This window comes from Mya arenaria, chromosome 13 (assembly GCF_026914265.1).
Source record: "Mya arenaria isolate MELC-2E11 chromosome 13, ASM2691426v1".
Classification (NCBI taxonomy): Eukaryota; Metazoa; Mollusca; class Bivalvia; order Myida; family Myidae; genus Mya; species Mya arenaria.
In genome coordinates this window covers 48,965,903-48,977,011 of record NC_069134.1, presented here as the reverse complement: position 1 = coordinate 48,977,011, position 11,109 = coordinate 48,965,903, and the positions used below count along the sequence as shown (strand labels likewise).

Below are 11,109 nucleotides of genomic sequence, written 5' to 3'. Positions count from 1 at the left end.
TAGATGATCTCAAAATAGGCAGAAGTAGGAATCGGGAGAAACGAAAGTGTAGCCAAACTGTATATTATTGGGACTGTACACCAGATTGGCACAAAAAGGGTTATTTTCTGTAACGAATCTCAGGACAATTATTTAATAGAATGTGTTACGCTTTGATATCATAATTGTAAAAAAGTACCAAAATGTAAAAAAAAAAAATGAATTGTGTCAGAGACCGGGTTCGAACCCGTGTCGCCAAAATTGCAGTCCAGCGTCGTATCCACTGAGCTACGACGGCTTACTCTATTCGGGTGACATTATTAAGCTATACGCCTAACTCGGTAATATCACGTGATAACACCGACTAGCCAATCACGCATAAGGAATGAATTCTACTAGGTAGACATACCCAGTAATCTTTTTTAATGGAAAAATACGAAATAACTGCTAAACCTAAATAAATTGTAAACTATGTGGTGCTTCAGTTAGTAAGTTTCAATGCATTGTACACATTAATAACAAGTTTATGACAGTTTTCGACAATTATTTTTTTCTTGCAAATTGATCATCTGGTGCACAGTTGCTTTAAAAGTGTATTTACACGGCACCACATTCTATGATTGTTGTCCATCAATGACAATAATTGTTTGCATCTAGCGTTTGCGATTTGCTCCATCGCTTGCAGTGAATGCGCTGCAGTTAAACGGGGAAACAAAACAAAATAGTTAACATATGGGAGAGATTGTTATTCTTATCTGAAAGCAAGGTTAATGCTTCTATTCGACAGTCTGAAAAAAAGGTCACAGTACAATTAGAAATCAAGTCTAATTAATACCATTGAATGACATATTTTTTCAAAATTCCAGACCAAATGTTTGCAGGTAGTTCGTCTTCGAAACGAAGAAACAACTTCTTTGATGAATCATACTTTAAAGATGCACTCTTACTCCCACATGAGATTTACCACGATGAAAAGTATTGTTTTAATTGTCCAAAAATGATCAATAAATGTCGAAAGCAGTGGTTCTTATGAAGGATATCGAGTTTGATTTGGAAGGAATGTACATTAAACACGTTATTTCTACCTTATGAGACTATAGTAGACCACAGTAAATATCAGTCAAAATTGATGCTTGTTATGCATACGTATGTATTGATTTCGAATAAGAGTGCCACTTTAACAAAGAAAACTTAGTTAAAGAGAAAGCGTTTACTATCATATAACAAGTTTTAAGAAAACACTTCTTCAAATTAATCTGCCATACAACTTAAAAAATAAAGTATATGTATTTTTTTATTCAATAGTATGTCATGTTGAAATTATAGGAGAATAGTATTTCAAATAATTTGCCAACGTAGCAATTGTATTTTCGAACGTTCTATATATATCACCTATCGATTTTGAATAAAGGACTGCTTCGGTAGATCGGTATTTAATTGAAACCTGACAATCCATTTAACGATACTGAAATTGGACACCTGTTAATAATACCAAGTCAAATAAACGCTTCTGAAATAAATGCGTATGATCAGATATGTGTTGTTTTAATTTAAAATGTTTGAAATGAATGTTAAGGATACATTTCGATATTTTTTACTTGTTTGGATAATATTTATTGGAATTTGGTTTCTTTATATGAATCGTGGAACAGATAGAATCGCTGTTTTTAAACACCATACAGGTATGTTATTATGACTGATATGTGTTTTCAAAATTAACTGTAATCTTGCTCTACTTTAAACGTGTTTTTGTGGCGAACTATTCGCAAAATAATCAGTATAAGCAGAGGAATTATATTACTGTACCGATACTGTTGTAGCTGCATTTTCTTTTTTATATATTTAACCCTGTTTCATTTCCATGCACAACGAACATGTTTCTATTTGTGATTCAGCCTTCAAGATCGATGGACTAAATACCCCCTCTGCAAATGCGAACACGTACACAGATTCTGTCAGACTAAAAGAAGTGATTCTAAACTTTACCGATTTCGCTGAGAGTTGTCTTAGACATATAGTAAATGCAACAAACTCAGATACCGTTGACAAAACCTTGGATGAGATCAACCATTTTCGAAGGTAAAATGGTTACAAACAAGCTTTTTTGCCTTGTTCATTTAGTGTACATAATTGTTCTGGATCGTTAGAGAGCATAGTTAGTATAGCTTATTTGTGAGTTCCTCTTAAGTTTTCATCCTGGAGAGCCCCAATGCCGTTATCCTAACCCTTATAAATGGAGATTTTTAAATACTTTTGAGGAGTTTGTACTGTTTGTCCGATTGGATATATTCTTTTTGCATATGACTGCACCTGAACATAATATATAACATTTTAATGTGGTCCTGTAGTGTTTATTTTATTGTTCAAAGCAGAAAACGTAAATGGGTTACTAACTTACAGGCCGTCACCATATTTGTAAATTACCTTTTAGACATTTTGGTGTGAAAAATAAAACTTTTTCACCTCTCCAAGGCGGTAACCCCAACACTTATTTATAAATAATTTCTATTCATGTGTTGTATACCTATGACGTATGTATCTCATTGAATGTCTGTTAGGCTTTAGCCCGTTTCCTTTATACACGATATTGGTTAAACATTATTGGCTTAACTTTAAAACTCCTGGCCCCATTTTCTCGAAACTTTTTAAATCCCTTATAACAGGATTTAGCTAATCTCACTATTTTTGTTGTTCTATAAAATGTGTTATATTAACTTCTTCAAGAATTTTTAGAAATTATGTAGGAATAATATGTATTATTATCAGAATTAACTATTTTTCATTTATCAAAATCCATTTTCAGTATATATTTTGGCTAATTTAAAAAAGCGACTTAAGCCCGTTAAGCTTAAGAAGTTTCGAGAAATTGGGGCCTGAAGATTTCCTTGAAAATCACATGTCATGTAGCGATTTATATATTGTTTGGAGATCCCTTTGTTTTTAAAAGGAACTTGTTTCGGCCGCTGGATTTGTCCCTGTATTTTCATTTTTTTGTTAATATGTCATCGATAGCAAGGACCGATTTTGTTCAACAGTTTAAGAATATTTAAGAGCAATTAAAGCTGCACTCTCACATAATGAACGTTTTGACAACTTTTTGGATTTTTTGTCTTGGAACGATGCAATTTTTGTGAAAATGCATGGAAACCAGTTATATACTACTGCTGACGAAAAATTAGATCGCAGATTTTTATATTTAAGGTCAAAACTTGATGTTTTATGCAATTTTCTTAAACCGTTAATTTTCGAACTGAAATATGAAAATCTGCTATCTGGTCTTTTGTCAGCAGTCTTATATCACTGGTTTGCTGATATTTACGCAAAAAATTGCTCATTCCAAGACAAAAAATAAAAAAAAGTTGTCAAAATGGTAAATCTGTGGGAGTGCAGCTTTAAGAACCACTCATTCTTTCAATTATGTTGTTAGATCCTAAATGAATGACATGATCTGCAAATATTCATTCATGTTATTCAAATTATTAAACCTCTTGCATTCACTTTCAGAATGTTCAAAAGCATTGGACTCACTGGGTCTCCATTCAATGCCTTGCTAAACAAACCAGGCATTGACTTAAAACAAGGTGATGTTATCCTCCCTAGCCTATCCTGCAGAAATAATGTAAGTTGCTGCACCAAATGGTTATTGTGAAGATATGCCTTATTTTTGTCTAATATTTCAATTCAAAGCAATCTGATTGGATTCTTTTCTTTACATATAAGTGGTAATTCCATGTCACCTAAATGGCACACCTGATGAATATTAAGCAAATCGTATTCTAGTTTTAAGCACCAATACGGTATTATATCACGCCTCCAACATCAATGACGCAACGACATTGGTACAGGACTGTTCACGCAGTGACCCCTTATTTAGGTCACCAAACTTCGTATCGTACCAAATTGCGTATTTTTGCCGTTCAGATGATTATTCCGATGTATAAATGAAACATTTAAACATGTAAACATGATGTAGACGTGATATATACGTTACAGTGTTAGTAGGTGACCCGATATGGGATAGGGGGCCCCGTATATCACTTATCGGGTCACCTACTAACCCCGTAACTTATAATGTTATCAATCTAATATTATAAACATACTATAGTACACTTCCTTCTTTAAACAAAACACGCCCTTTTTAAGGATTCCCCTTGTTAATATGATGCAATATTAACCATCATACCATCATTACGCATTTAGTCTTAATATAACACTTGGTATTGATCTTGTTAAAAATCTGAGACTGCCTATAAACTCCAGTTTTGCTAGCCTATCGCAGCTATTCCAACATTTATTGTTACATGATTTTGTTTTATTCTGATGTGGATTGTGAGATTGGTAACCAAACATCTTTTAGATTATATACCAAATGACAATCTAAATTATGTATATAATGCAGAGGTAGATTATAACTCGGATAACTTTAGTATGCATAGACACAATAAGGATTCTGAACGATACAATGCCTTTGGTAAAGCATTAACTGAATTATGTTGCACTTTGGATGTACATATTATAAATGGTAGACAACATAATGATATAGAGGGGAATATCACATGTTGTGCTAATGGGGGTCGAAGTGTAGTAGATTATCATATAGCTTCATCAGAGTTGTTTCATTACATAAGCTACTTTAATGTTGATGATATAGATAGCTCTGATCACTTTCCTATTGTAACTCAACTCTCTATTCCTAGGCAGAGCAATAACGGTACTAATAATATACAAGAGGACCGCGAACCTAATATACAAACGTTTGATAGTTTTAAATGGAGTGAACGCATGGCAGATAAGTTTCTATCTAATTTTTGTTCTATGATTGAATTACACAGTCGTTCAATTTCAGATTTAGTCGAAATTAATATAGAAAGTGCTATTTCTATGCTACTGGATATTTATAAACGAGCGGCGGGTGTAATGGAGTGTAAGAAAAGGATATCGCTTAATAAGTCTGATCAACCAAAATGGTGGGACCGAACTTGCATCTAGTTGAAACATACTAAAACAGTTTTATTGCGCCATTTTAGGCATACTAATGATGATTTTGATTTTAATATGTATAAAGAAGCACGGTCATCCTTTAAGAACGTATGTAGAAAGAAACAATTAGAATATCAAAAGCATGCACGTCAGATGTTAATAGGTAACAGTAGAAACCCAAAGTTAATTTGGTCAACATTAAAGCGAGGTACATATAAACAGCCTGAGGCAGTGAGCTCAATTAAGCCTAATGAGTGGGTTGAATATTTTAAATCTTTACTTTTTAAAGACAATCAAGTGTCTATTGCTGGCTTGGATATTTCTAATACGGCTGAACATATCGGAATTGAAAATTTATTAAACGCACCTATCACAAATGAGGAAATCGAGAAAAGTATAAGGAAATTAAAAGCTGGAAAGGAACATGGTATTGGTGGCATAGGCGCTGAATTCTATAAAAATATCATTACATTGATAACGCCTATATTGAATATAATATTTAATAAAATCCTTTCATCGGGTGAATTTCCGGACAGTTGGAGTACTAGTCTAATTACACCTATCTATAAGTCTGGTGCTAAAAATGACCCAGCCAACTATCGTGGTATTTCTTTAATTAATGTTATATATAAGATATTTTCAAGTATTGTTACAGAAAGAATCACAGAATGGTCAGAGCAATACAATGTTTCAGATGAATCGCAAGCTGGTTTTAGGGCAGGTTATTCTGTTGTTGATAATTTGTTTACATTACAATGCCTAATACAAAAATATTTGTCAAAACCAGGCGGCAGGTTTTACGTGTTGTATGTTGATTTTCAAAAGGCCTTTGATTCCTTGGGTCATTACAAACATTTTACTAATATGATAAACAAAGGAATAAAAGGTAAACTCATAAACGTAATACTGTCGATGTATATTAAACTCAAAGCTCATATAAAATTAGATAATTCTGGTGGTCTTTTTGATGACGTCATAACAAATGATGACGTAAATACAAAAAAAAGTTTATGCTACTGAGGGTTTTAAGTGTAATATTGGGACAAGGCAGGGAGATTTATATTCTCCAATTTTATTTAATCTTTTTATCAATGATCTATGTCAATATCTTAAAGATAGTTGTAACCAGGGTGTTTTTATCACGGACAATATTCCTGATATACACTGTTTACTGTACGCAGATGATGTGGCAAATTGTGCTGATACTGCCATAAACCTTCAACGACAATTAAACGCTATCTCCAACTTTTGTAATGAATATGGGATGCAGATTAATCTGAAAAAAACTGAAATTATTGTATTTATTGTATGGCCCATTACGCCAGTATGAAAATTGGACACTTAATGGTAACATCGTCAGAATTACATCGATGTACAAATATATGGGTTTATTGTTTACTCCAACATTATCTTGGTCTGCAGCGAAATCCAAATTAGCAGCTCAGGCAAGGAAAGCCATTTTTTCAATTAAAAACTATCAGTTGTCATTTGGTACGTTTAATCATAATGAATTTTTTAAACTTTTTGATACAATGGTCTCCCCGATACTGACATTTGGCTCAGAAATTTGGGGATTCAAGGAATGTAATGAGATTAAAAAAGTAGAGCTTTTCTTTTGTAAATATTTTCTGGGGGAAGAGTTCTGTAAATAATTGTGTGGCTTTAGGTGAATGTGGTAGATTACCAATGTTCACTATTTATGTCTCGAAATGTGTAAAATATTGGTGCAAAGTATTACAAATGCCTGAAAATAGATTCCCTAGAAATTCATATATTATGATAAAAAATCTGGATAGTTTAGGTAGGCGTACTTGGGTAACTTATATAAAAGAAATATTGTTTACATATGGCTTTGGGTATGCTTGGATTGCCCAGGATGTGGGAGATATAAATATATTTATGTGTCATTTTAAAATAAGAATTGCTGATTGTTGTAGACAAACATGGCTTGGTGATGTAAATAATTCCTCACGTTGTGATACCTATAAATGCTTTAAGTCTTTATTGAATGTTGAAAGATACCTTAATATCAGTTTACCGTTTCCTGTACGAAAATCATTGGCAAGATTTAGAACATCTAGTCATAAACTTCATATTGAAATTGGTCGATTTTTTTGTATTGATAGAAATGATCGCTTTTGTACTTATTGTTTATTGGATAAAGACATACTTGTTATTGAAGATGAATATCATGTGTTTTTTAAGTGTTCAAGATTTAATGACATCCGGGAAAATTATTTGTTCTCTTGGTATCGTGGAAATACTGACATTTTTCATTTCTATAATATGATGGCATCGGAAAATGTTACCCATATTAAATCCATTGCTCTTAACATTCATAAACTCATGTTAGCTATAGATAACACTTAACTTGTTAACCAAGAGACACAACTCTTATTTAGTTACATATATGCATTTTGTTATATTTGGTTTGCATTGTAACATGTATTATGGGCTGGAGGCCTTTCATTGAAATAAACTTTCGTTCGTTCGTTGTAAGTGTTGCCTTCTGTATGATTTTCGTTTGTTTGGTTATGGTCCTAGTGCATATAAAAATGATCACATTATTTTGGCTGCTGGGCTTGTTCCGGTTGTTTCCATAGTATTAACATTAGCCTTCTGCCACTAAACAAGATTTGTGAATTGTTTCGGCTGCAGGGCTTGTCCCTGTAGTTTCCATGGTAGTATTGTGACCCTTCTACCACTAGACAAGATTATAGTATGGTTTTGGCTACTGGGCTTGTCCCTGTAGCTTCCATTGTATTATTGTCATCCTTCTACCACTCAACAAGATTTTAGTATGGTTTTGGCTACTGGGCTTGTTCCTGTAGTTTCCATTGTATTATTGTGGTCCTTCTTCCACTAAACAAGATTATAGTGTGGTTTTGGCTACTGGGCTTGTTCCTGTAGTTTCCATTGTATTATTGCGACCCTTCTACCACTAAACAAGATTATAGTATGGTGTTGGCTACTGGGCTTGTCCCTGTACTTTCCATTGTATTATTGTGACCCTTCTACCACTAGACAAGATTAAAGTATGGTTTTGGCTACTGGGCTTGTTCCTGTAGTTTCCATGGTATTATTGTGACCCTCCCCTACTCAACAAGATTATAGTATGGGTTAGGCTGCTGGACTTGTACCCTAAGTTTCCATGGTATAATTGTGATCCTCCTTCCACTCAACAAGATTATAGTATGGGTTAGGCTACTGGGCTTGTACCCTAAGTTTCCATGGTATTAATGTGATCCTCCTTCCACTCAACAAGATTATAGTATGGGTTGGGCTGCTGGTATTGTTCCTGTCGTTTCCATGGTATTAATGTGATCCTCATTCCACTCAACAAGATTATAGTATGGGTTGGGCTGCTGGTATTGTTCCTGTCGTTTCCATGGTATTAATGTGATCCTCATTCCACTCAACAAGATTATTGTATGGGTTAGGCTGCTGGAACTGTCCCTGTAGATTTCATGGTATTATAGTGATACTTCTACCACTCAACATGATTATAGTATGGGTTAGGCTAGTGGGCTTGTCCCTGTAGTTTCCATGGTATTAATGTGATACTTCTACCACTAAACAAGATTATAGCATGGTTTTGGCTACTTGGCTTGTACCCTAAGTTTCCATGGTATTAATGTCATCCTCCTTCCACTCAACAACAATATAGTATGGGTTGGGCTGCTGGTATTGTTCCTGTCGTTTCCATGGTATTAATGTGATCCTCCTTCCACTCAACAAGAATATAGTATGGGTTAGGCTGCTGGAACTGTCCCTGTAGTTTTCATGGTATTAATGTGATCCTCCTTCCACTCAACAAGATTATAGTATGGGTTGGGCTGCTGGTATTGTTCCTGTCGTTTCCATGGTATTAATGTGATCCTCATTCCACTCAACAAGATTATAGTATGGGTTGGGCTGCTGGTATTGTTCCTGTCGTTTCCATGGTATTAATGTGATCCTCATTCCACTCAACAAGATTATAGTATGGGTTGGGCTGCTGGTATTGTTCCTGTCGTTTCCATGGTATTAATGTGATCCTCATTCCACTCAACAAGATTATAGTATGGGTTGGGCTGCTGGTATTGTTCCTGTCGTTTCCATGGTATTAATGTGATCCTCATTCCACTCAACAAGATTATAGTATGGGTTGGGCTGCTGGTATTGTTCCTGTCGTTTCCATGGTATTAATGTGATCCTCATTCCACTCAACAAGATTATTGTATGGGTTAGGCTGCTGGAACTGTCCCTGTAGTTTTCATGGTATTAATGTGATCCTCCTTCCACTCAACAAGATTATAGTATGGGTTAGGCTGCTGGAACTGTCCCTGTCGTTTCCATGGTATTATTGTGATCCTTCCACTACGATACAATATTTTAGTATGGTTTGTGCTACTGGGCTTGTTACTGCAGGTTCCATTGTATCATTGTAATCCTTATACCTTTAAACAAGATTATAGTATGGTTTTGGCTGCTGCGCTTATACAGTAATCAGCAGGCCAATACAGGTAACACATCGCCAATGGCGTGATCAGATGATATATTCAGTAGCACGTTCATGTAATCCATTTAATAATGGGTTAATTGTTAAATGTTCTGAAACAGGAAAAATGAAATTTCAGGATTTAAAAAAGTCGCCAAATGGAAAAGATGATTAAACAACAACTCAATAGTTCCTTTAATACATCAATCTCTGATATGGTTCCCTTTTTTCCAGACAAATAACATATCTCTTACTCATGATGTCCGTCGTGAATTAGTATTGCGATATGAGAAGACATTCTACAATGATTTTCCCGATTTTATACGACGACGTTTTGAAATGTTACGGATGAATGCAACTAATACATCAATAGCTAAGCACAAATTGAAAAAAGCTGTGGAGGAAATTATGACAAATTTAAGGTGAGAGAAATTTAATATGTTTTCAACACTGCACGTCTCAATTTATCTTTTAACTGGTTCTAGAAGTTCACACCTTAGACAGTTTTAGATTTGCAAACTCACTTGACATTCCTAGGGTAAGAACTGCCACATATGGCAAGAACTCATTTCGTTTTAAGGCTGTCGAGATGTCGAACAAGCTTCCAAATGAATTGAGACAAGTGGACATTTTTAAAGAATTCATATGACTAATAAACAACTGGTCAGGGCCAAAATCCAGTGTTCACTGTGTCGTTTTGAATAACACTGTACATAGTTTTATAAGCTACTAGTGCTTTACATTGCTGCTAATCTTTATCTCTTTTTTGTAACCTGATTAAATTTATCAGTTATATTTCTTGTAAGATTTAAAATTAATATTTGAACAATATGTATCTTCATTTTCAATTCATTTATTAGACTGCTCTAAATTTAATGAAATTTTGTTTTGAAAGTGTTGTATACTAGTATGTGTAAATGTAATGTAAATGTTATAGAATGTGCTTAGAAGTTACTTTACCCATTGCCTCTAATATATATTTATGTAGTTTTAGCATGTTCAAAGTGCATATCTCTTTACATTTGTCCCATTTTCCTCGGATATGTCTGTATAACCAAGTGTTTGTGCTGCTTTTTGTATTTTATTTTTTGAAATCTGCTTTTGTGTCAATATTTTTTTTTATTTTTTTTATTTTAGCTAAAATCCCTTTTTTCCACTATTAATATATTATACAAGAATCGTCTGAATAATCTTGCAAAGTATAAATAAACAAATCTTCTTGTCAACAGTGGTAATTTTTTCTCATATGTTAAAATGTTCTATCTATTTAGAATCGATGTATTTATATTCATTTAATATGATATTATTCCAAGGCTCAGCTATTTTACTAATACTATTTAACTTGATCTTATTTGAATGCACGCCGTAGATTCCTTAAGATAAAATAGTAGCACCAGTTGTGTGACTTTTTGTGAGGATTATAAACGCATAGTTTGAAGATGCACTCTTACTCCCAAATAAGATATACCACAATTAATAATTGTGTTTGAATGTTCCAAAAAGAATGAATAAATGTCGAAACACAATGCTCCTTATGTACGAAACCGAGCTTTATTTGAAAGGAATGAGCATAAAACACGGTATTTCTACCTAATAAGTTGATAGTAGATCACAGTAAATCTTTTAGCATTCACCAATCATATTATATATTTTCGCTTTTTGCTATGAAA

The 11,109-nt window shown here is 33.8% G+C and overlaps 1 protein-coding gene across 1 annotated transcript in view; it reads left to right on the top strand.

Moving 5' to 3' along the window:
* Window positions 1–1,485: 1,485 nt before the first annotated feature.
* Window positions 1,486–11,109, top strand: part of LOC128213260 (alpha-(1,6)-fucosyltransferase-like) — a 17,625-nt gene continuing 8,001 nt past the window's right edge. The window contains exons 1-4 of the mRNA XM_052918845.1: window positions 1,486–1,661; window positions 1,875–2,058; window positions 3,484–3,598; window positions 9,674–9,861. Of these exons, the coding sequence (XP_052774805.1) occupies window positions 1,535–1,661; window positions 1,875–2,058; window positions 3,484–3,598; window positions 9,674–9,861 (614 nt within the window). The 5' untranslated portion in view covers window positions 1,486–1,534. The remainder of the gene's footprint in view (window positions 1,662–1,874; window positions 2,059–3,483; window positions 3,599–9,673; window positions 9,862–11,109) is intronic.